Source organism: Pleurodeles waltl, chromosome 5, assembly GCF_031143425.1.
Source record: "Pleurodeles waltl isolate 20211129_DDA chromosome 5, aPleWal1.hap1.20221129, whole genome shotgun sequence".
In the NCBI taxonomy this organism is placed as follows: domain Eukaryota; kingdom Metazoa; phylum Chordata; class Amphibia; order Caudata; family Salamandridae; genus Pleurodeles; species Pleurodeles waltl.
Window position 1 is genome coordinate 809,261,136 of NC_090444.1, and position 24,935 is coordinate 809,286,070.

Sequence of the window (24,935 nt, forward strand, 5' to 3'; positions counted from 1 at the left end):
AACACCAAAAAACCTCTCTGGTTCTCTGCCACCCTTAAGGAATCAAAGAAAACCTGCCGCACCCTCGAGAAAGCCTGGCGCAAGGACCACACCGCAGAGAACATGACTGCCCTCAAGAACGCTACCCGCGAACACCACCAACTGATCCGCGCCACCAAAAGAAATTTCTTCACAGACAGACTGGACAAAAACAGCCAGAACAGCAGAGAACTCTTCAACATCGTCAAAGAGCTCTCCAACCCTAACGCCAACGCCATCACGCCCTCACAAGACCTCTGCAACTCCCTCGCCACCTTCTTCCATCGTAAGATAACCGACCTACACGACAGCTTCGGACACCAGACCCAGACACCAGACCCAGCCAACCACCACAGAACCTACAACCCCAGCCATCACCCTCAACACCTGGACTCACATCAACACGGAAGAGACCAAAGCCACCATGAACTCCATCCACTCCGGTGCCCCCTCGGACCCCTGCCCACACTTCATCTTCAACAAAGCTGACGACATCATCGCCCTGCACCTCCAGACCATCATCAACAGCTCGTTTTCGTCTGCTACCTTCCCAGAGCGCTGGAAATACGCTGAAGTCAACGCCCTACTGAAAAAACCTACGGCGGACCCAAGCGACCTGAAGAACTTCCGCCCCATCTCGCTCCTCCCCTTCCCTGCCAAAGTCATAGAGAAGACCGTCAACAAGCAACTTACCAACTTCCTTGAAGACAACAGCCTACTCGACCCCTCTCAGTCCGGATTCCGAGCCAATCACAGCACAGAAACCGCCCTCATCTCAGTCACAGACGACATCAGAACCCTGATGGACAACGGAGAAACAGTCGCCCTCATCCTCCTCGACCTCTCGGCTGCCTTCGACACCGTCTGTCACCGCACCCTAATAACCCGCCTTCACTCCACCAGGATCCAAGGACAGGCCCTGGAATGGATCACCTCCTCCTCTCCAACCGCTCCCAAAGAGTCTACCTCCCACCTTTCCACTCAAACCCCACCGAGATCATCTGCGGCGTCCCACAAGGCTCCTCGCTCAGCCCGACTCTCTTCAATGTCTACATGAGCCCCCTCACCGACATTGTACGCAAACACAGCATCATCATCACCTCCTACGCCGATGACACTCAACTGATACTTTCCCTCACCAAGGACCCCACCAGCGCCAAGACCAACCTGCAAGATGGAATGAAAGACGTTGCAGATTGGATGAAACTCAGCCGTCTGGAACTGAACTCAGACAAAACGGAAGTCCTCATCCTCGGAAACACCCCGACCGTCTGGGACGTCTCCTGGTGGCCCACGGCCCTTGGCACCGCACCGACCCCATCAGACCATGCAAGCAACCTCGGTTTCATCCTGGACCCACTTCTCACCATGAACAAACAAGTCAACGCCGTATCATCCTCCTGCTTCCTCACCCTCCGCATGCTCCGAAAGATCTTCCTTTGGATCCCCGCCGACACCAGAAAGACCGTGACCCACGCCCTCGTCACGAGCCGCCTTGACTACGGCAACACCCTATACGCAGGAACCACTGCTAAACTCCAGAAACGTCGGCAACAAATTAAAAACGCCTCCGCCCGCCTCATCCTCAACATACCCCGCAACAGCCACATCTCTGCTCACCTGAGACACCTGCACTGGCTTCCCGTCAACAAAAGGATCACCTTCCGACTCCTCCGCCACGCACACAAAGCCCTCCACAACAAGGGACCCGAATACCTCAACCGCCGCCTCAGCTTCTACACACCCACCCGTCCTCTTCGCTCCGCCAACCTCGCTCTCGCCGCCGTCCCTCGCATCCGCCACACCACGGCGGGTGGGAGATCCTTCTCCTACCTGGCGGCCAAGACATGGAACTCCCTCCCCACCATCCTCAGGACCACCCAGGACCACTCCGCTTTCCGGAGACTACTCAAGACCTGGCTCTTCGAGCAGCAGTAACCCCTAGCGCCTTGAGACCCGCACGGGTGAGTAGCGCGCTTTATAAATGTTTATGATTTGATTTGATTTGAAATGTCAGTCAGGGGCAGAGGGATGATGTGTCATCTCTGGAATGGGTCCCATGTCGCAGAACTCTCCTCTTTCTGTTTGAAACCCCTGCACAAGGTAAGGGCCTTTGAGATGCAGAAGAGGAATTGAAGAAGGATGGGCCATTATCGTGTATGAAACCCCATGTGGAATGGAAGTCCTCTGGACTTGTGCTTCTTAGTCTCTCTCTCTAACCCTAGTGAATTAGCTCGTTTTTGGGGCAGCAGAAAATGGGCAAGCTGAGGACCCTGAAGGAAGGGTTCTCATAGGACATTTGTAGACTGATCTCACTAAGACTGACTATTGATTGTTCCTGGGTATGGGTACCCTATGAGGGTGTGTCACAGGCTACTGCTGGATGCATAAGTCCCATGGGAGTGGCTGAATGTCAGAAGACTATCAAGGTACTAGCCGGGAGGTCAGAACCAGAACCTGACATCCTCTCGTGCTGAGAAGGGAGAAACAGCAAGCTACAGGAGTTTTTGAAAGCAGTTCTAAAGTATCAGTGTAACCATTCAAAATGTTAGAGGCTGGGAGGCCTAAAAGGAGAGGTTCTGGTGGCTGGAGTATGAGTAAGGCCCAAAAAAACCTCATCAAGATTTGCCCATCAGCTGGAAGATATCCTAGTTTCAACCATCTGTTTGTGAGCATAACACACTACTTAGAAGCTGATACAAATATATTGTTCAGAATGTCCATGCATTTTTCGGTCCCTATTGACACATCCACCCCCCTGAGGGACCAACAATACTTGAGTGTGTTGCACTCATCTTGTCAAAATTGGTTCATGACAATGGGAAGCTGTCCAGAATCCATTTCTCAGTAGGAGAGCGCCTGGCTTTGACCGTGTTGCCCATGAGGATTATATGGCTACTTAGAACTCTAGCAACTTCACAGCCCCCAGTAAAGACTGAATTGGTACCTTCCTGAAGGCAGGAGCCCCATTTCTCGAAGCTTTAAATAGAGACAAGAAAAAATAGTGCTTGAAAGCTAATAGGTCATGCTTTTTAGATCTATTTGCCCTAGCTTTTTTCCAGTGTAGTTCAGCATCAGCAAAATACAGAAGAAAGAAAAGAAATAAAAGTGAAAAAATGCAAACATACACACATACTTATAGATATCATGATGCTAACAGCGTCATTACATATGCATGTGCATTCCTCGCCACGTGGGCACCATTCTTGTTATTTACTATTCCAAAATGGTGGACACCTGTTAGACCTGACAGCCTTAGGGTGGTCTGCCCCAAAACATTTTTCCTGCCTGCCTCCAATTATGCTAAATGTGTTTTTGTTGGCCTTAGGACTCTGTGTACCTTGCCACTTCTAACCCGTGCTAAAGTGCTTGAGCTCTCTCCCTAAAACATGTTATGATTGGTATATACTTGAAGTTCACTAAATGTGCCCAGGGCCTGTAAATTAACTGCAACTAGTGGGCCTGCAGCATCGCTTGTTGCACCCACTTAAGTAGCACTTTAAAACATGTCCCAAGTCTGCCATTTCAGCCTGAATACAGTGTTACACTTCCATGTCGATTTCGCATTTAAAACCCTTTGCCAAGTCCTAAATCTTCTTTTATTATATATGAGTCAACCCTAAGGTAGGACCTAGGTAGCCCATAGGGCAAGGTGTTATGTAATTAAAAGTCAGGGCATATACTTATAAGTTTTATATTCCCTTGTAGTAAAACAACTCTCAGATTCGTTTTTCTCTACTGTGAGGCCTACCCCTCTCATAGGATAACATTGGGGATTCCTTATTACATTTAATAAGCTGTAATTCCTGATCTAGAAGGGGTAGATCTGTCATGTTTAGTACCTATGGTATTATACTGATAAATCCTTTTTAATGGCAGTCGGATTTATTGTTACAATTTTGATATTGCTACTTTTAGAAACTTGCCATCTTCCTGCTCATAGCCCTGTGTGCCTGCATCCTGTTTTCATTAGAAGTCTGGGGTGGGTGACAGCTGGACTTTGTGCATTCCCTCTGGACAGCAACACACAAAAGGAGCTAAGGTGTGACTGATGGGCCATCCAGGACACAGCCTCACACTTGCACTTTAATAGAACTGCGTAACCCCCTGGAGTCTGGAGACAGGGCAGGAAGGGATGACTTCTCTGCACTTCAAAGCCCTTCTTTGAAGCCTCCTTTACTTCAAAGGCATGACTGGGTATAAGAACTGGACTTCTGACCCTTCCAATCAGTACACTTCTGAACCTGTGTTCACTCTGCTAGGAGGAAGAACTGCTCTGCTGCTGAAGGACTGCTACTCTGCTGGACTGCTACTCTGGAAGAATGGCTTTCTTGCTGTGCTGATCTGCTGCCCTTTTTGACTGGGTGAGAAGGCCTTGAACCCAACACCCAGAGTAACTCCAAGGCTCAGTTGACTGGTCTCCTGTTTTCTGAAGCCTCAGGGGCAAAAAGACTTCCAACTCCCCTGCTACAGCATCTAGACTCTACCATCTGTGAGTCTTGCCCTTCCAGTGGTGCCAATCTATTCCTGGGCCATTGGAAGTGGATATCAAGTGTTGCTTCAACAAGAATCCCTGTGTCAATGCAGTTGTGCCGCTCTGAATGAGTGCGTCGCCATTGAAGCCAAAGCAATGCTGCTGCTGCAGGGATCAAGTGCATCGCATTGCTGTTTCTGTAGCATATTGTCTCCATTTCCGTTGCATCTCTGACTTTGAGCAGCTCTGTGCCAAAGCCTCACCTCCATTCTAAGGATCACTGATGACGCATTGTTTCCTCTGCTCCTCGCATCTCCCTCAACATCAAGGCAAACATTGTACTTTACAGAGTGTCAGACTGGTTCTTGTATCCAACCCATGCTCGATCGTGTTCTTCCTGAACTTCTGGTGTTGGCATGGTCTAGCTTGACCAGGTAGCCCCATGGGCAGTTTAAGCTTCTAAGCACTACATTTCAGTTTAATCTTTAAAAATTTTTAACTCCGGTTCCAACGATTGGGGTTTTGTCATTTTGGTCTTATGTTGTTCATTAAATTAAGCTCTATTTTCCTAAGCAGGTGTGGTTTATTTTTGTGCAGTGTTTTCACTCTATCACTATTTAAAGTGTTGCACAAATACTTAACACATTGCCTCTTACGTTATGCCTGACTGCTCTGTGCCAATGGGTGAGCACAAGTGAATTGAGGGTGTGTTTGTGAGTTACCCTGTTTAGGATTGTGGTTCCAGCTTGGACGGTGTGCATACCTCTGCCAACCAGAAACCCAATTTCTAACATCGGTGATCAGCGGTGAGGGTAGGACCTGTGTTTGTGTAATGCCATACATTCACTTGTTGTACACTGTCATTCCATACCTAAAGACCACTACAAATGTTTTAATTCATCCTTAGTTTTCAATTTGCTATTGTCACCCTTTTCCTATTTAAGTGCCCTAACTTCCTTTTTGTACCATGGATATGGATGCCTGCAACTTTGACACGTTTAGCAGGCCTGTGCCGCTTAAACTTGTGGGCTGCCAGAAGGGCCCCCCTCTTCCCTAACAGATGACATGGATGTCCCAAATGACCAGGATGGTGCCGGGCGCAGTGTGTCTGCCAGAGGTCTGCCCCATCAGGAGGCAAAGGACAGAATGGAGGTGAAGAAGCACACAGAATTGGCTGCCCTCTCTTCCTGTCTGTCGGACATTGCTGGCTGGATGCTGGACATTAAATTGAAATTAAATGATGGAAAAACAGAGGTGATGCTGGTAGGACATTATTTGTCTTCCCAGCCCTCCTTACTTGCGTCAATAGGATTAAATACTCTTCCTCCATCAAAAGATACTATTAAGAGCCTTGGCTTCTGGTTGGACACACAACTTACAACGGAAAGCCACGCAAATAAATTAGCCTCCTCTTCTTTCTGTGCATTGAGGACTTGCAGGAAAATCTTCCCATTTCTCCCTTTTTTGGCCAAAAGGCTTATTGTTCAGGCCTTAATTCTTTCACGATTATGGTAATGTCATGTTCATGAGCTCTCCTAAATATGTCCTGAGGAGGCTACAGGTAATATAGAATGCTGCTGCCCGTCTCCTGCTGGGGATTCTTAGTTATATTTCAGTAAAATCCACCTTGGCCTCCCTTCATTGGTTAGCTATAGAACAGCATATAAAGTTTAAAGCAGCTTGCGTGGTCCATTGAGCCCTCCATAACAGAGATCCGGCTTTTCTTAAACAGATTATAACTCCCTATACTGCCCAACGACTGCTTAGATCTTCTTCTGCATCCCTGATTAGTATACCTCGGTTTAAAAGATCGAGATGGGGAGGCAGATCCTTTGCTTTCAGGGCAGCCCAAATGTGGAATTCTCTCCCGGTCGAAGTTCGATCAGTAGATTCTGAACTCTCCTTTCGGAAATCTCTGAAAATCTTCCTCTTTCCCTTACAGGGCCTCTCGGTGGTTGCCTTCTTTTTCTGGTTCCGCAGTAGTGCTGGGAAGCCTTTCGGCAGCCATGCGCTTTATGAAATCCCAAAATAAATAAAATAAATAAAGTGTCCAAGGAGGGCACAGCCTCCCACTAGAGGAAATTGAGGAAAGACACCATGGGTATTGAGTGTAGTGCTTGGAGAGGAGTTTGTCCCAAACATTTTGGGGAAGTCAGTCAGGTTACACAAGTGTCCCTGAGTGACACGGAGATGGTGCCTAAAGCACAAATGCCGTCCAATATTGCAAAGTGTAGGCAGTGGGTCTACATTAATTGGCACGGTGTTCAGGCTCTGAGGGACACATGAACCAGTAGGAATATGGTAAGGAGTCAGCTGGTAGCCCCAGAGCAGATTTTACCCAATACATTCTACCAGGTTGTAGTAGCTGATAACTGTGAGGGGCCCTACCCAGTGTCCCTTGTGCCATTTGAGTGGGAAGGGGATCTCAAGTCTTTTAAATGTTGCTCTGAGAGCCTCCATGACTATGTACTGTTTGTTAGGAAATGATTTTGAGAACACTACCTGGAAGGAAATGAAACTTAAGTCACACCTGGAAATATTTGGGTTGCCTGAGAGGATTTATGCAACCACCAGGTCTACGGCTACAATGGGAGGGAGTCAAAGCAGTCTGAAACCTGAAAAAGTGGCCCAGACAATTGCCAAGAAAGGAAAGTGTAAGGGGCATGGGAAATCACCCCCTAAATGTCTTGCAGCTGAGGTGGATGGGGCACCAGAGGAGGTCCTCCTGGAGCCCACTGAGGAGAACATTGTCTTCCCTGGTGACCTGCCTGAACTTGCTGGATAGAAAGAAGAACTAGGGTGCACCAGGCAGGAGACCTGTAAAGCACAGAAAGATTGCTCAACCCTGAAGGGCATGAGGCAACAGGCTGAAACCCAGGCAGTTGGTGATGCCTTAGGGAGTCACTGCATTTATTAGGAGGATGGCCTGTATACAGTGAGCCTAAGGCACCTTTGCATAGGGCAACAAAGGCCCTGGTGGTTCCTCAGCACTACAGGACTTTCCTACTGAAGCTGGCTCATGATATACCCCTAGCAGGACATCTGGACCAGGACAAGACCTTTGGCATGCTTGTCCCTCACTTTTACTGGCCCTTGATGAAAATTTCCATAAGACTTACTTGACCTGCCAAGCCAGTGGGAAGCCAGGGCTGAAGATGAAATCTCTCCTGGATCCCTTACCTGTCATTGGCACCCCCTTTGAAAGGGCGGGCATCCACATTGTTGGGCCCACTGATCCCCATACACCCTCTGGCAACAAATTTGTCCTGGTTGGGTGGATCATGCAATAATGTACCAGAGCCCATCCCTCGTAGGACTGCAATTGCACCTGCAGTGGCTAAGGCCCTAAAGGGGATTTTTACCATAATGGGTTTTTCTCAAAAAGGTGGTGTCTGATTGGGGCACCAACTTTATGTCACCCTATATGCAGTCAATGTGGAAAGAGTGTGGAATTACTTATACATTTTCCACACCCTACTAGCCACAAACCAATGGACTTGTTCAGACACTCAAGGGCATGATCAGCGGCCGGCCAAAGCCCATAAAGCATAACTGGGACATCCTCTTATCATGCCTGCTGTTTCTTACAGAGAGGTGCCACAGAAGGGGGTTGGCTTTAGCCCCTTTAAATTGCTGTATGGGCACCCTGTAAGGGGACCTTTTCGGCCTTGTAGAGAGGAATCAGAGCAAGCTCCCAGGAAACCTCCCCAGGATGTGTTTGCTACATGCTAGCCCTCTAGGGTCAGATGGCCAAGAAAGCGTCTGAAAACTTGGAGGCAAGTCAGGAGGTAATGAAGCAGTGGTACGACCAGACAGCTATCCTTGAGGAATTCGAGTCTGAACAAAAAGTGTGGGTGATGGAGCCAGTGGAGCCCAGAGGCCTCAAAAACCATTTGACTGGGCCTTTTGAGGTGGCTGGGAGGAACCGCTTCAAACCCCCCTTTGAGAGGTCTTAGGTCTCCACGCTGTGGGAAACAGCCTTTTCAAAATGGGCAGAGCCACGTGTTCCATTTACTACGCAAGTGGAACCACCCTTGCCTGAACCACGCATGTGACTTAACCACGCCTATGCATGGTTAAGGCACCACCCATAAGTGTGTTTAAGGCACACAACAGTCTGAGGAACAGCGGGTAGGAAACAGGAAGGAAGCTCCAGGTACAGCCAGGTAAGTGGTGCTGGGGCTGGGTTGGGGGGATGGGGTCAGAGGGCACAGGTCTGGGAGAAGGGGCAGTTTTGGGGGTCAGTTTTAGGGCTCGGGGAGGGAAAGGGTTGTTTTTTGGCAGGGGGTCGGTTTTACGGCTCAGGGCGGGTGGAAGGTGGGGTAGTTATATTGGCAGGGTGGGGTTGGAGGGCTCATGGCGGGGAAGGGTCAGTTTTGGGAGTCAGTTTTAGGGTTCAGGGTGAGGGGGTTGGGGTGGTTTTTTGGAAGGGGGTCAGCTTTAGGGCTCATGGTGGGGGAGGGTGTGGTCGTTTAAAGGGCAGAGTGGGGTCGGAGGGGCCAGGGCAGGGGAAGAAGCAGCTTTTTGGGGATAATTTTAGGGCTCAGGGCACGGGGTCAGTGATGTTTTTGGCAGGGGGCAGGTTTTAGGACTCTGGTTGGGGGAAGATGGGGTAGTTTTCAGGGTAGGGTGGGGTTGGAGGGTGCAGGAGTAGGGGTAAGAGGCAGTTTTCAGGGGTGGGTTTAGGGCTCAGGGTGAGGGGGGAGGGTTTTTTTTTGGCAAGGGTTGGTTTTAGGTCTCAGGGCGGGGTAGGGCGGGTAGTTCTCAGGGCAGGGAGCAGTTAGAGGGCTCAGGGTGGGGAGAAGGGGGCAGTTTTCAGGGGCGTGGTCCATTTTAGGGCTCAGGGCAGGGTGGGGGTCAGTGGACTTATTGGCAGGGAGCAGGCTTATAGACCTCAAAGTGGGGGAAGGGGTAGTTTTAAGTGCTGGGGTGGGGTGGTTTGCATGGCTGGGGTATGGGTGTTAGAGAGCAGGACAAAGGGCTGAGGTTTGAAATTTACCATGCATATTCCTTTAGCAAACATGCTTTTACAACAAAATTAATTGTAAAGGCATGCATAGTAAAGGCATGTGTGGTAAAGACCTGGGCCGGGTTCAGAATGTGTTGTTGAGGCATGCGTGGTTTAGGCATGTGTGGTTGTATCATACAACCCCATGCTGTTGGTGACAGATGGAAGAAGAGGAGAGTGAACCTCTCCCAGACCTCCTAGCCTTCAAAGAGAAGGATAAGAAAGTGGAAGGTAGGTGTGTAAACCTATTCCCTACCCTGACATCAAAGCAGCAGAAGGACAGGGGTGGAGGACCATGTATTTATGGGAGGCTAAGCAATGCAAAAAAAAAACAAGGTTTCAAAAAGGTACAAAACATCGGCATGGAATAAGAAGCAAGTAATGATAGTGACAAGAAAGGAAACATTCTAGAAACTATTTGGTATAGTCCACAAGAGGTCTTTTGCAAAATCTGTGTGTATGCGAACCCTCAAAAGTAAAAATTCACCAGCTCACAGCAGTCCGATCAAAGGCTTAGCTGCAGACCAAATAATTGCCCATTAACTCCCTGGGAGGGCTTTTAAAAATGTGCATATGTTTCTGGTGGTGGTTTCTGAGGTCAATGAACACTAACATAGACTAAAATGGATGCTGCTCAGCATGGGGTTCTGCTTGAAACCATGCAGGACCCCACACGAGCAACCAGTCAATTTAAAAAATAATATCACCGTATTTCTCCCTGGTGGTACATTTTATGTCATTTTATGTCACCAGGAGTTTTCCTGAGTTTTTAGCTTGCTCAGTAATGGGTTATTGACCAAAGGGTCTGAAATCATTGGAACATTGATTTCATGAGGTTTTCTGTGGTAGTTAGGCACCCTGGTTTAATGGAAAGAAACAGAATTGCAGGGGCTTGATTACTGATTTGTACTGTTTATTGCTAAGGAAATGTCATAAGAATTTCCATTTCATTAGGATAGTCAAAATAAGGGCATGTTTATGATAACACTTTGTCAAGGTTGATATCAGTGAAATGTCTATTTTGCTAAAACGTATGCTGACATTCACTGACAAAGCCAGTAACGTTACTTTTTCTAACTGCATATTAATGGTTAGCACCTTTTGCATGAAGCCATTAAAGGCAACTGTAACAGTTCCTTAGTGTGATTTCTCCGTACTTTGCAAGAGTCTTTAGAGGGTATCATCATTGGTATTACCTCCTACAAGTCACTTTCTAATTATGTGTGTATTATTTAGTTCTAAATGCACTGATGTTCTTTCCCTTTTTTAAAACAAAACAATAGATGGACATTGATTATTTGTTGTGTTGTTGAGTTCTGCATCTCAAGCCAACAGCACCTCCCTGAATAAAGCTTGAGCTGCTCTGTCACACTGCCTTGAGCGCCAAGTGCTAAAAGGAATAATTGGTGCCCAATATGGAGGTCCTGAGTAAAAGGGTTCTAGCACACCAGTAGCAAAAGAACCCAATTACATCAATTATGGAAAATTAACTTCTGATTCCCTGGGACCCCAGATTTTTCCATGGGATCATTTCCCAAATTAACAATGGACCAAATGTGGACCTAGTGGCAACTTGCAAAGAATGATCTTGCTTTGGATCTCAGTATAATTATTGACCATGGATTTGGCTGTAAGACATTGGTGGCCTGATTTACAAAGCTTTTTTGTGGTCGTAAAGAACACAATTCAATCACTCGGTTTGTGACATAAAATGGCTGTTCATTATGTTCTAAATCCATAACAAACTGCTATCTGTAAGACATGTTCAGTGCCTTACTTCTAAATAGTGATTCTTTAATTTATGTATCAATGTTTCACCACCAAAACCTGGTCACAAAACTGAAATTTTACCAGCACCTTAAAGTAGGCAGTAACCAATGTGTAAATGGGTCCACTTGGTACTTCTTCCCCGTTGTGAATGCTAAGTTTGTTGGTGGATAGGCAGTGGTCAATGGGGCCACTGACAACTTGTAAACAAAACAAACACAATTTTAAAGGCAGGCTAATTTATTTTAAGGTAAATGGGCTGCATTTAAAAAAAGTTGAATTTATTAAAAAAGTGATAACAGACAGGGCGGTAATCTGGCCCCAGCAGGTCCCCATCCATGTGATGCCATCCAATTGTAGTGAGTTGCAAATTTTTAATCACCTCATGAATGGTAATGAAGCTGGTTGAATTGAGACTCATTCTCATTTGGAATTGTGTAGTCAACCTATTAATACATAGGTCAGTCTGCGAAATTAATTTCCATTCCCAAAAATTGATGCACATTTTGTAACCACATCAGACAACATATAGCTTGGAGTCTAATTTGTCAATGGGCCCATGGAAATAAATCAGATTTAATTATTGGAATTACCAAAGCATTTTTTCAGTTTTTGTTTGGGCTATCAACTGTTGGTGAGGGCCGAGGACTTTCCTAGTGAGGAACGGTGGTGTCAGGTGAAAACTTGAATATTGTTCAAGGTAAAACTGTGCAGAAGATAGACATTTAAGTATTTCAGATAATATAGTTACGGAGTGAATATCATAGACTGACTTCTTTTCAGGCTAACTGGTCGCATCAATTAAAGAGGTTATTCAGTTGTAGAGTGCATAAAGATTCAATAGCCACAGGTAGGTACTCTCATGTTTCCTCCTTCTCTGGTGGTTTTCAGGATGACATGTCAGATGAGTTTTTAGGACAATCTTGCTTTGATTATTCCAATTTCATCTTCTCCATCATGGTTTACCACACTTCTGGAGATTTGAATACCAGTTCAATTTCTTTCTCTACGTTTTCAGAAGTCATTTTTATCACCAGAAGGAAGCAGTCATGAGCTAATAGCTTCAGACTGAATGCACCTTACAACTCCCGTGGCTTCTAGTATTCATGCAAGTCTAGTGTCATTCACTTTTTTGCTTTACGTCTTCCGAGTGGCTCATAACAAAATATATAGACTAGTAGGTAATCCTTGTCTATGCTAGAGCATAGAACAGGACTTTGATGTTATGTTAGGGGTATTCAATTTCCTTTTAGATTTTTTTAACTAGTGCTAGAGCTAGAGCTTGTGTGCAATCAACCCTTTTTAACTGATTATAACACGCGCACAACCTTGGCTTCATCCTCAACAGCCAGCTCTCCATGAAGAAGCAGGTCAACGCCATCTCCTCTGCTTGTATCCTCACCCTCCAAATGCTCAGGAAGATCTTCAGATGGGTCCCACCCAACACCAGGTGAAGAGTCACACAAGCCCTCGTCACTAGCCGACTAGACTATGGCAACTCCTTCTATGTCGGAACTACCACCCAACTCATGACAAAACTTTAGATTATCCACAACACTGCAGCCAAACTCATCCTCGATCTCCCCAGATGGATGCACATCACCACTCCTCTCAGGAAACTCCACTGGCTACAAGTTGTGAAGAGATGCCAGTTCAAGCTTCTTACTCACACTTACAATTCACTACACATGAAGCACCAGCATACCTCAACACTTGAGTGAACTTCCACCATCCTACTGGGAAACCCTGCTCTAATTCTCACTCCCTAGATGCCACATGTTGCATCCACTGGGCAAACAGCGGAGGTCGCTCCTTCTCCCACCTGGCAGCTAAGACCTAGAACAACGTCCCTCTGCTCTTCAGAGCCTCACCATTGCCTCAGCAGACCAGGAAGGACCTCAAGACTTGGATCTTCAACTAATACAAGAACTGGCAGTTCGTCCACCCAGCACCTCAAGACCCTCTTGGGTGATGCAGTTGCGTTATTCAAATTCAATTGATTGATTTTGACAACAGGGCATGCTCTGTCAAATAATGAGATATTAGTAAGTCTTCGTTGGTGTGAAAGTGTAATGCATTTTAAAATTATTAGAGTAGAGGGACCGCACCCTAAAAAGTGAATTCGGTGTTGCATTTTTTGTTAGACTAGCAAGAAAATAGGGATCTTACACTAAAGCAGATGTCCTCTAGTCTCATTTAGTAGACTTTTGGATGTGGCAGCACTGTATGTTTATTAAAGGATGTTTAAGATAGCGTTAGTTTAATTTGATGAAGATAGGAGAATAATATCCTTGTCAGATGTAATATGTTATCAATACTTTCATGAGTGAAATAACATGTGTATGGTGATACGTATTAAACCCTGTGATTTTGAACTGTGGATGATATTCTTCATAGACCATAACTTAATAATTGCTTTCAGTGCAAATGTTGTCCCTCACTTCCGGGTTCTAAATTCAATAGATATTGATTTAGTTCATAGACGAGAGTATGATGTTTAGTTATTTAGGGGGTTATTACAACTTTGGAGGAGGTGTTAATCCGTCCCAAAAGTGACGGTAAAGTGACGGATATACCACCAGCCATATTACGAGTCCATTATATCCTATGGAACTCGTAATACGGCTGGTGGTATATCCGTCACTTTACCGTCACTTTTGGGACGGATTAACACCTCCTCCAAAGTTGTAATAACCCCCTTAGATTTTTTAAATGGCAGTTTGGTAATTGAATTATGTTTCTTTTACACACTCAAGTAGATGGATTTTTTTTAAACTTTCAGTTCTTATTTGCCTTTATATAAGTAATTCGGATCTTCAGTTTGAGGAGTACTAAAAGGAGAAATAACTTTACGTTAGGAAAGGTACCTCTAAGTTGTGTACTCAAGAAAAGGTGCAATCCAGGTTGTTCCTCAATATACAAGCTGCTTTCTTCTAATTGGCGGTTTGGATTTTTGCTAGTGTTATATATATTTAAAAAAGCTTTCATGTGGACTGTCATATGAACTTCAACCCAAAATAGGCCTAAAGCTAGAGTTTCAGATGTCTAACACGAACACTTTAATTCTGCATTCTAGATCAATGTATACTCATTTCTTTTTACCCCCACCCTAAAACTAAAGGCCGAAAACCTTAAATTACTTTGTGATTTTTCTGACACTGAAAGCTACAAAACTTTAGATTCTTCCCTGGCGTGGAATTATGATGCTAAATGCATGTATATAGTGGGTGATTTGTTATATCTTTGGTGACCTAATCACATAAAAACCTTTATCCACCACAAATGCATTTTTGTTTCCTGTTTGAGACAGGGTTTTATGTTCTTGGCTCGTTGTTTCCCTTTTAGGGTCTCTCAGTTTCCATAAAGTATGTAAAAATGGCAGATCCAGCGCTAACATCTGCAGCACCCATTTAAAACATATTTACACTTCTCCTGAGTTTTTAGGGAATAAACTGCAGGAACATTTTGTGCTCCAGTTATTACTGCATGGCATGTCTTAAAATGGTTGTGACGTGCACAGATGCCAACACATCTCTAAGTAATGTCCAACTATGTTTATTGCTATGTTTGGAATAAACAATTACTTGTTGATCTCATTTTGACCCTTACACATGTTTCATTTTTCTTCTATGTTCACAAGTCTTTTGTGTTGGACCTGGCTCTCCCTGCATGGTCATACCTCAGACTCTTTGCCTTCTTACCTTATGTTTCGCTGAATTTGTTTTTGTTAGCTTTAGGACTCTGCGCATTTTACCACTGCCATCCAGTGTTAAAGTGCTTGTGCTCACTCATGTAAACAAGGTAAAACTGGCTCACATGCAATTAGCACATTTAATTCACTTGTACCCCAGCAAAGTGGTATACAATATACTCATGGCCAGTAGGTTGGTGCACCTGCAGCACTTATGTGCCACCTACTTAAGTAGCCCTTGAAAAGCATATCTTAAGCCAGCCTGTGTAACAAATCTTAAATCTTAAGCCTGCCTTTGCAGCCTGTGTTCTGTTTTGAACTGCAATTTTGACCTGGCAAAATATACATTTAGCCTTACATGTCCTGGTAGTGAAAAGATCTTAGATTCTTTGTTCACTATTGCAAGGCCTACCTCTCCCATAGGATAACATTGGGTTACCTTATTACATTTAATAAGGGATACATTTTGCTTGGGAGCAGGTAGGAATGTCCTGTTTGTTTTATGAGGAATTGTAATTTGAAACCCTCTTTAAAGTTAAAGTCAGATGTTAAGTTACGATTCTGAAAATACCAATTTTAGAAAGTTTGCAATTTCTTGTCCTAATCATTCAGTGCCTGCAGCATGTTTCCTGGGTCAAATGACTTGGCCTTTGTGGCCTCCCAGACTGCCACACAATAGAGGGCATGGGTTTTGGCAGGATAGGCCATTCAATGCAGGGTGATGTAGGGGTCAGAGCTGTGCATAGTCCTACTTGAGTTTCAAAGACACTGCCTCAGCTCACAAACAAAGAACCTTTCACTAGCCTATTGTGACTGCAGATGGACTGGGAGTAGGACCAGGAAGGAAGAAATTCCAAATATCTCTTTTGTGGGGGGGGGGACCCCAAAAGCTACTCCCATTTCACAGCTAGCACCAGGTACAAAAATAGGAGCCTCAGACACACTCTTGAGTACACTACTGGACCTTTGGATACTACAGAAGAGGATTGCCCGTGTGCCAGAAGACTGGCCTTGTGCTTCAATCATGCCCTGATGTCTGAGAAGGAAGACTGGACCTGCACGCTTCATCTCAGACTCAATGACTCCAAGGGTGAGCTATCTTAGCTCCTGTTCTGAGCTACAGGGACACATCCAGCTCCAGAGGCATCTCTGCAACTGCTCTGCTGACCTGCTCCACTGGGCCTGCCTAGACTCTAGTCCTGCCTGCGCCCTGATGGCCTCTGTTGGAGTGAGTTCCTGATCCCTTAGAGGTGCTTCTGAGGTCCTGGACCCTTGGTGTGGCATCAGTTATGTTCCCCTTGGAAGAAAAGGAGAAATTGTGAGGTTTTGGGCTCTTCATGACCAGCAACATGTGATCTGTACTTGGCGCTACAGCATCAATAGCCCGAATTGAGCGCCAACTAGAAACTCCAGCACTGACTATCCATGAAGCCCGGCCTGTGCTTCGTGCTATAGTGAAAACCATCCATGATGCTCTCCCTGCTCCATGTCGCCTCCTCCACTGCGACCTGAACTCTTCATACTAGACTTTAGATGTGTAACTTTTTCAGTGGGATTGCCCTGGTCTCTGTACTCAGCCTGTGATCCATTGTGGTCGGAACAAGCTTGTGACTGGTATCGTATGACCACACAACCTTGAGTGGCACTTTCTACATTTAAGCGATATACTTTAGTCTTTGAAATTCCATATCTCTAGTTTTACTGACTGGAATTTTATTGTGTTGGTGTCCAGTAATTTAATAAATTCTACTCTAATTTTTCTAAATTGGGGTAGGATTTTGTTTCTGTTGTATTTTCACTGTATGATTGTTTGTGTGCTACTTAAATACTTTATACAGTGCCTTTAAGTGAAGCTTAAATGATTTTGTGTCAAGCTACCAGAATGTTAAGCACAGTTTAATTTAGTGACTTTTGTGGTTCACCTTGACAAGGCTTGGGGCTGTTCTCTGAGAAGTGCTCACACCCCCCTCTGTCAACATCTCAATTTTTCAATATTTGTCTTAATATAGATAAGTGCTTTTAGACGTGTTTATGATTTGACATTGAGGGCCATATTTATACTTTTTGACGCAAAACTGCGCCAACGCAGTTTTGCGCCAAAAAAATTTGCGCCAGCTAACGCCATTCTGAAGCGCCATGCGGGCGCCGTATTTATTGAATGACGTTAGCCGGCGTTAGCCGCCGGCGCTGTCTGGTGTGCGTTTAAAAAAACGACGTACACCAGGCAGCGCCGGCGTAGGGGGAAAATGGCGTATGGGCATCCACAAATGGTGCAAGTTAGGCTGAGGCAAAAAAATCGCCTCAACCCGATTTGCGCCATTTTTTTTACGGCGCCCAACCCCCATTGCAATGACTCCTGTCTTAGCAAAGACAGGAGTCATGCCCCCTTGCCCAATGGCCATGCCCAGGGGACTTCTGTCCCCTGGGCATGGTCATTGGGCATAGTGGCATGTAGGGGGGCACAAGTCAGGCCCCCCTATGCCACAATTTTTTTTTTTTTTAAATTACCTACCTGAACTTACCTTAATGTCCCTGGGATGGGTCCCTCCATCCTTGGGTGTCCTCCTGGGGTGGGCAAGGGTGGCAGGGGGTGTCCCTGGGGGCAGAGGAGGGCACCTCTGGGCTCATTCTGAGCCCACAGGTCCCTTAACGCCTGCCCTGACCCAGGCGTTAAAATCCGGCGCTAATGTGGGTTTTTTAGACACGCCCACTCCCGGGCGTCATTTTTGCCCATGAGTATAAATACGAAGCATATGCATCGGAGTCATTTTTTAAGACTGGAACGCCTACCTTGCATATCATTAACGCAAGGAAGGTGTTCACGCAAAAAAATTACGCTAACTCCATGGACTTTGGCGCTAGACGCGTCTAACGCCAAAGTATAAATATGGAGTTAGTTTTGCGTCGAATTTGCGTCGAAAAAAACGAAGCAAATTCGGCGCAAACGGAGTATAAATATGCCCCTGAATGACTGGCAGGAGCTGCATCTCTGACTGTCACGAGCGAAATATTCAATTAAGAGTAGCAAAATTCACTTTTCAGCTTCCAACATTCTTATTCTCAAACAGAAGCGTGTCTTTTCATCATACCCCTACACTGGGCTCTAGACACAAACTATATCAGTCTTCCCACCTACAAAAAATAAGGCGTGAGTGAGAAGAATACCTGATATTCCGCGATAGAAGGACGACATCAACATTACAATAGAAAGCAAGCAGTTTATGTTTTAGGTCCTCATATATTCGGCATTTAGGAGCGTTCAAAACAAATGGAAAAAAACCCGAAAGTTCCATTTTACTTTATTGCCTTTTTCACATCCTATTTTAAGATATGAATATCCGTTAAAGCCAGTGCTTTATTGCAGTCATCGTGTACTTTGCGTGTCTCTTTGGCCTCTCTTTCATATTCTTATAAGCAATTTCTACCAAAGGTTTTCTAGCCGACCCGTATATTGAGCCTTCTCTAACCCGATCCATATCGTGGAGAAAAGTAAATCCCTTTATTCATCTGTCAGCCGGAGATTCGCTTATAAAAAAGAATCATGCTTCCGACTTCTAACTATCTGGGAGCAATTTAGGGTGCACTAAAAAACAATTTAATCATGCTCCTTATTAGCTTTTTAATCTTCACAGCTAAACAATATTTTGTTCTTTCCGCGTTTAAAGACGATATGATCTGTGTGATAAAAAGGCTGAAATTGGCATGGTAGGTTTTCCTTTTCACAGCTTGGCTGCCACGCGCGTCCTACATGCCAGTTTCACACTTGAAAAGGATTTCAATGGATCGATAACGCAGCGTAATGTTGTCCATTGTCCAGCACTGTCAAATCATGAGGTTCAAGCAGCCTAGGGAGTCTGGCTAAGAAAGTAAATGCCGCAGTCTAGCAGCTATCGGACACACACCGCATCCCTGCAAGCTCAGCAAAGCTCAATAAATGTGCCCTTAAGCCAGCTCCACAAAGTAATGAGAAATAAGTCGACATCCTTTCAACCGTTGACGCTGAACACAGAGACGCGATAGAGCATAAAAGATCATCTCTACCTGCCCGTCAGGTGGAAACCAACCTTGAACGTCCTGCTGCTGGAAGAAAGGATAGTTTAATTGAGCAAGTGTTGCATGGGCTATTGAGGAACAGAACCCATGAATCCCCAGTGGAAAAGAGAACGTGTTCAGTAGTATAGTCAATGACGAGCATGGGCCGCTGCTACTGGAGGTCACTGCACCTTGCTTAACGCACTGTAGCTTGTAAAATATCTCCCCTGTAATACTAAGTTCTGACAGGCTTTAGCCTAGGGCATTCCCAAAATCTGTTTGAAAATCCTTAGACTTAAGTGCCCTTATTGTGCTCCAGTCATCCAAAACATTAGGTTTCATGTGTTTTTCTGAGAATTGTTGTGATATGTTTTTTGGTAATCATGGATCTCATCATTTCAAGGTCAAAACAAAATAGCCACAATATAGTGCAGCATTGATTAAAATCTAGTATCATCTTAGATGTTTTAGGAGACCCACGTGGACCGTCTTTGGCCCCCCTATGCTGAACACCTTTGAGTTACAATTTTCAGATAATTCAAGTGTTTGTGATGTCAAATAATATTGAATGATCTGTTATTTTTCTTGAGGATTGCTAAAAAGCAGAAAGCAAAATAGTACCAAAAAGTAAACTTGAACAGGCATTGCAATTCCAATTTTTAACACCTGGATCCAGACCTGGCTACTAAAACAACAATGTTGCAATCTGAAGAGGGGACGGTGTAGTATATTGTGTTGCTATATTTCTGTACTCAAATGCACCTCAAATGCACCTCCTGCTTGCAGTTTAGAAGAGACAGGTGAGGATTTCAGCAGAGACAGGGATTCATGCAGGAATCCAAATCCACTGGCCGCTGCTCTGTGTGGACATTATTCCAGCCTTTAGTAAACCTACTTTTGAATAGCTGCTTCTTGAAAGTCTACTTACTACAGACGGGGCCTTGTGCCGAGAAGTACCTAAGAGGCACTTTTGTCAGGACCCCGTCCGGAAACACCCTCCACAAAAAAAAAGAAAAAAATTGCTGAGGATGGTGTTGCTGTCCTGGGGTGTTTTCAAACACTTTAGCAGTCCAAAGCTTCTGAAACAACATGGGAATCCACTGTCTACAGTAGTTGCCAGCTCGTTTTTCCTGCCACTTTGTGATATTAGCTCCTCACTGGGTGACCATGTGGAGGGAGCCAATACTGTGTGTCACACAATGACAGTGAGTGAGTTGGCAGGGCTGTGGATCCAGCTTTTTTTGTTCTGAAACAAAACACCACATGTGGAATTCACTGTCTAATCAGTTTGTTCTTCCAACTGTGAGTAAGACATGATAATGATGAGTAGGTGATTACTTAGTGGACGGATGCATAATATTAAGTTAAGACGTGCACATAGTGCTTGATATGTAGTTTTCAATGTCAGAAATTTATAATTGCAAGTAAACCCTACTTATAAGTGGATTTTTGCTGCAACCGTGAACATCAACAAACAACAAAGTGATGTAAGTAATGATTGAATTAATCTTGGCTCTAGGCCCACTAAAGTTCAAAGCGATGCTGCTCGGGTTTTCAGCATTTCATCAGACGACATCTGAAAATTTTCTCAATAATTCTCCTCTTTCTTTGCCCTCACCTTTCCTCTATTTATGTGTACAGTCCACGGGCTAGATAATGGGATCCAACTCTGCTGAGCAAATTAAGCGGGAGGAGGAGGGGGTGGAAAACGGACTGAGAGGGAATGAAAATGGTATATAGAGCAGTGGAAGGAGAGGGAGAAAGGAAGTGGAACAGAGATGAGGTACAGAAATAGCAGATGTAGGCAAAGATTTTAGGTAAAGAGATGAAGAAGAAAGATGCAGAGAAGTAGAAAGAAAAAGGAGTAGATGAAGAATAGAGAGGCTTAAGAGGTGAGGTAAAGTGAGATCAGGTTTTTCAGTGGGGTAAGACGGTAGAGAGAGAAAGAGAAAGGGGCAGGTAGAACAAGAACACGGGGTACACTGAGGGATGAAATTGAAAGGGAACGAGTTAAGGTGGAAAGAGGTGTTTTAAAGAAAGGTAGAGGCCGATGGAGGAAGAAAACTAAGGTAGTGAGATGTAGGATGAGATGCACAGTAGAGGAGGCAAAATGAAAATAGAAGTCTGCTGAAGAGTGGTGAGGCAGAGAGAAAGGCTCAACAGAGATATGAGGTATAAAGGGGTAAAGTAGAGGGATGGAGCGGAGGTAGAGAAATAAAGGTGATGTTGATAGAGTAGTAGAAATTGAGAGTGAGGTAGAGAGAAGTATGAGAAATTAGAGCACTAGAAACAGTGGTGAAGTAAAATGTATGAGTTCAAATAGAGAAGGCCGTGTGGCGAGAGATGAGAGACAGGAGGTAATAATAGAGTGAACGAAAAAGTGAAGAAGGAGTAAGGTAATGAGAGAGATGAGCTAGAGGGAACAGAGGAAGAGAAATAAAGGAGATAGAAATGTAAGATAGTGATGAAATAAATTGAGAGGATTGCTGGTGAGACACAAAGAAGTGGGGTAGAGAAAGATGCGTTAAAGATAGAGATGTATAGCAGAGAGAGAAACAAGGTAAATAGGTAAGGTACAGCGTGGTGTGTTAGAGCGGATGCTCAGAGAGAGTCAGACATGTAGTATGGAAAGATTGAGAGAGTCTGGAGGTGAAAAAAGAGAAGGTTGAGATTAATATGAAGAAGGTGAAGGAGAGATACAGCGTGGTGAGATGGGGCAGGATAGTGGGGCGCATAGAGAAGGGTGAGGGAGAGAAAGTTGAGATGGAGAGAAGGGGTAACGTATGGTGTACATGTAGGCCCAGAAAGTGATAGTGGAACAGGTAAAGTCTGAAAGAGTGATAAAGAGATGAGGTAGAGAGAAGTGTATTGAGACATAGGTGAGATAGACTCAGGTGGGATATTGAGTTATGATAGAGGGGGCGGGGTAGGTACATAGAGAAGAAAGAAGTAAAAAGAGAAGGGTGACCTAGAAGAAATCAGGTGAAGTAAGGAGAGAAACAGGAAACTGAAAGACGATTTTGTTCTTAATTGCCACCAACTGTCTGATAGGCTGAGGGTTACGTTTGGGTCAGCTAAGTATGAACTTAAAGTTTCTGTGATGTGTGCCTGCCCAGCTAATTTGTTTATGCACAGTCATTACCATGGTACTTTTGGGACTTCCTGGTCACTTTGCCTAGTGACTGGATGGTGGGTGTCGTGGGCCATTACCTCTTTTGCGATTGCCTTAAAACTTCTCGTTTAAAACCGTGACTTCGGATGAGCTTCTGACACAACAGAGCGCGATATGCTCGACCTTCGATTTGATGGCTCAGGGAGGCCACACAGCTTCCAGCAGACAGATAATATGCTACTCAAATTCTGAGGTTTTCGTGAAGTACACTCTCCACCTTGCATAAAAAAACAAATGGTTGCTTTGAATACAGTATGCAGAGTATTGAGCTCCCATCTTTACAAGAAAAGCCTTACCTGACGAGAATATTCCATCACATTATGTGATAGTATCAACAATGGAAAATGATAATGTCACTCCTGCGCTGGGAAATGCAGCTGCCATGGCTCCGAGCAGAAAGGTAGACACGTAGATAATTGGCACACGGCAGCAGTGTAAACAGTGAGAATGCTGAAGCAATATGCAAATGCCCGAGAAGTGGATTGCCAGTTCATTGCACATTCCACATCCTTTTAAATTTGATTGACATATCCAAACAATTGCTGGCAATAACAGACAATTTATTTAATAGACTTTCCGAACAAAAGGCGCCTAGTGCAGCGCCACTTTCCTTACTTCCCTTAGCGCCCCCCTATCGCCACCATGTGTGCCCATGGCGCAGGGTAGGGGGGAATAGCTTCATTTTTTATGACGCCAATGATGTACTCAGCAGGAGTAGCTCCAACATTTTGGCGCTGCTCCTGCAGGGTACATAAGGGCCAATTATGACTAATCGAATGCCCCCTTTTCACGCCTACTCTGAGCAGGCATTAAAACTGCAGAAAAAAATGGAATTCTTTTAGATTTCCTTGCACCATTTTTTTCAGCCCCCCCCCTAACGGGAATACACCCCCTGGCATACATTATGCCTGGCGCAGGCAAAATGTGGCAATAGGGTTTACAAAGTGGAGCAATGCATGCATTGTGCCACTTTGTAAATATGGCGCAGGGAAAATGTCACTTTAGCGATGCCTTAGCATAAAAAAAATGACACTATAGCACTGCTGAGGTGGGGCTAGGGGCTCTTAAATATGCCTCTATGCTTTTAGCTGATTAAAAGTGAAATTTCAAAAAAAATTCCTTCACCAGCAATAGTGTATTTTTTTGGCCACAGCAAGTATTTAAATCAACATTTTGCATGAATGAGTAAGACTGGAATTTGATATTCTTGTGGCAGATGCCCTTCAATGATTGGTAGGCACTGTGCGTTGCCTCAAGACATCAACAAAACATTTCATTGTGCCAGAGCAGTGACTTGATAATGAACAAAAAACAAAGCTACAGTGTCCCTGATTACGAGTTGGTCAGTCTTTCCCTACCTTTGTGCAAGCCTCTGTTAGTTAGGAGTCAGAATTCTGAGTTGTTTGATATGCACTGTACTCTGTGATTACCGGGTGCGTTAAGTACCTCACCATCCATAACATTTCGGCAGGTCAAACTGTAACAAAGAGACACAGCTTGGCGTTGACCCTAAAGTGAGTTTCGTGTGTTAAGGAGCACAATATGCGTGTTAACAAAAAAACAAAAACCTTGTAATAGGTGCTATGTATTCCTCCTGATAAATTCCGAACCAAAGGGAGTTTTATTTTAACGAAGCAATAAGTAGTACCTACTTATAAAAAATCATAATAAGAAAACATTGATTAAATCAGCTACATCTTATAATAACGACAAAAAACAATCCAGGCTAAAATGGCATAACTTTAGAAATGAAAATGCAAAATACCTGCCGAAGATCTAGAGTGATGGTGATGTAATGATATTCCATCCCATTCTGGATGCTTGGGCTCTGCCACCAGGTGTTTTTACCATCAATTGCATTTGTTATTGGATGACGTACTAGAGAGACAGCAGTTAATTAAATTAGTGCAATAGGAACAATATTGGTCAGTGTAAGTAATTTCATTAAAATCACAACCACACAGCTGTCTCATTGAGTTTGAAAAAAATATTCACACTTTCAGTGTAATTAAATTACAAAATCACATAGCAAGACAAAGGTACCTCAATTGTATTTAAATAGTTGCTCATAATTTTCAAGTTGAAACAAGCTGATAAGGAAGCACAAATTGAAAAACTGTCATAATCTGTCTTCGTTTGCTCTTCGGTGGCAGAGATGACAGTATCAAGCGCTTAATTTGTAAAACTGCCAGGGCCCTAGGTATTTCTGAGAAGGCCACTGCAGTTTACATTGTCCACTGCCCTGCCAGGGCTGCTTAATGCCAGTATCAGAGCTATCCATTAACCATCACATTCCTGCAAATGTACAAGGTTGAACTATTCCAGGTCACCCAAATCTGTTAAAATGCCCTAGAAGTGCTGGTAATATTTTGTATTGTATTAATTGTTTAGTGTTTTGCTGGTGTGCTGATTTTAAAAAGAATCAGACAGCACCACCATTTGGTAGACTATTAAAGTGCTAGTGTTAAGAAATAGGAACCAGTGCTAAGCACTGGAAGCCACCAGCACAAATTAAACACTGTAGTCACTGCAGTTGTCACTTGCAACCAGTGCTTAGTTTGTAAAAGAGAAGAAGTGCTAAGGCCTAAGCCAGGGCACCACCCAGTGACTGTATCAACACAACTACTAGCCATTACACTCCTACAAGTGTGACAACCCAGACTATTCCAGGCTCCCAAAACTGTAGAAATAGCAAATAGTGCCCATTTTTGTTGCATTTTGAAATTGTTGTGCTCATATCTAAATCACTTATACAGCTACACCATGTGTCAGT

General features: G+C 44.5%; 1 protein-coding gene across 7 annotated transcripts in view; it reads right to left on the minus strand.

Annotated features, from left to right (window-relative positions):
• LAMA2 (laminin subunit alpha 2) overlaps positions 1-24,935 on the minus strand; it is a 3,379,260-nt gene that overhangs the window by 2,838,253 nt on the left and 516,072 nt on the right. For all 7 annotated transcript variants that reach the window (XM_069234829.1, XM_069234828.1, XM_069234823.1 and 4 more), the window contains exon 3: positions 23,928-24,040. In XM_069234829.1, coding sequence (XP_069090930.1) covers positions 23,928-24,040 — 113 coding nt within the window. The remainder of the gene's footprint in view (positions 1-23,927; positions 24,041-24,935) is intronic.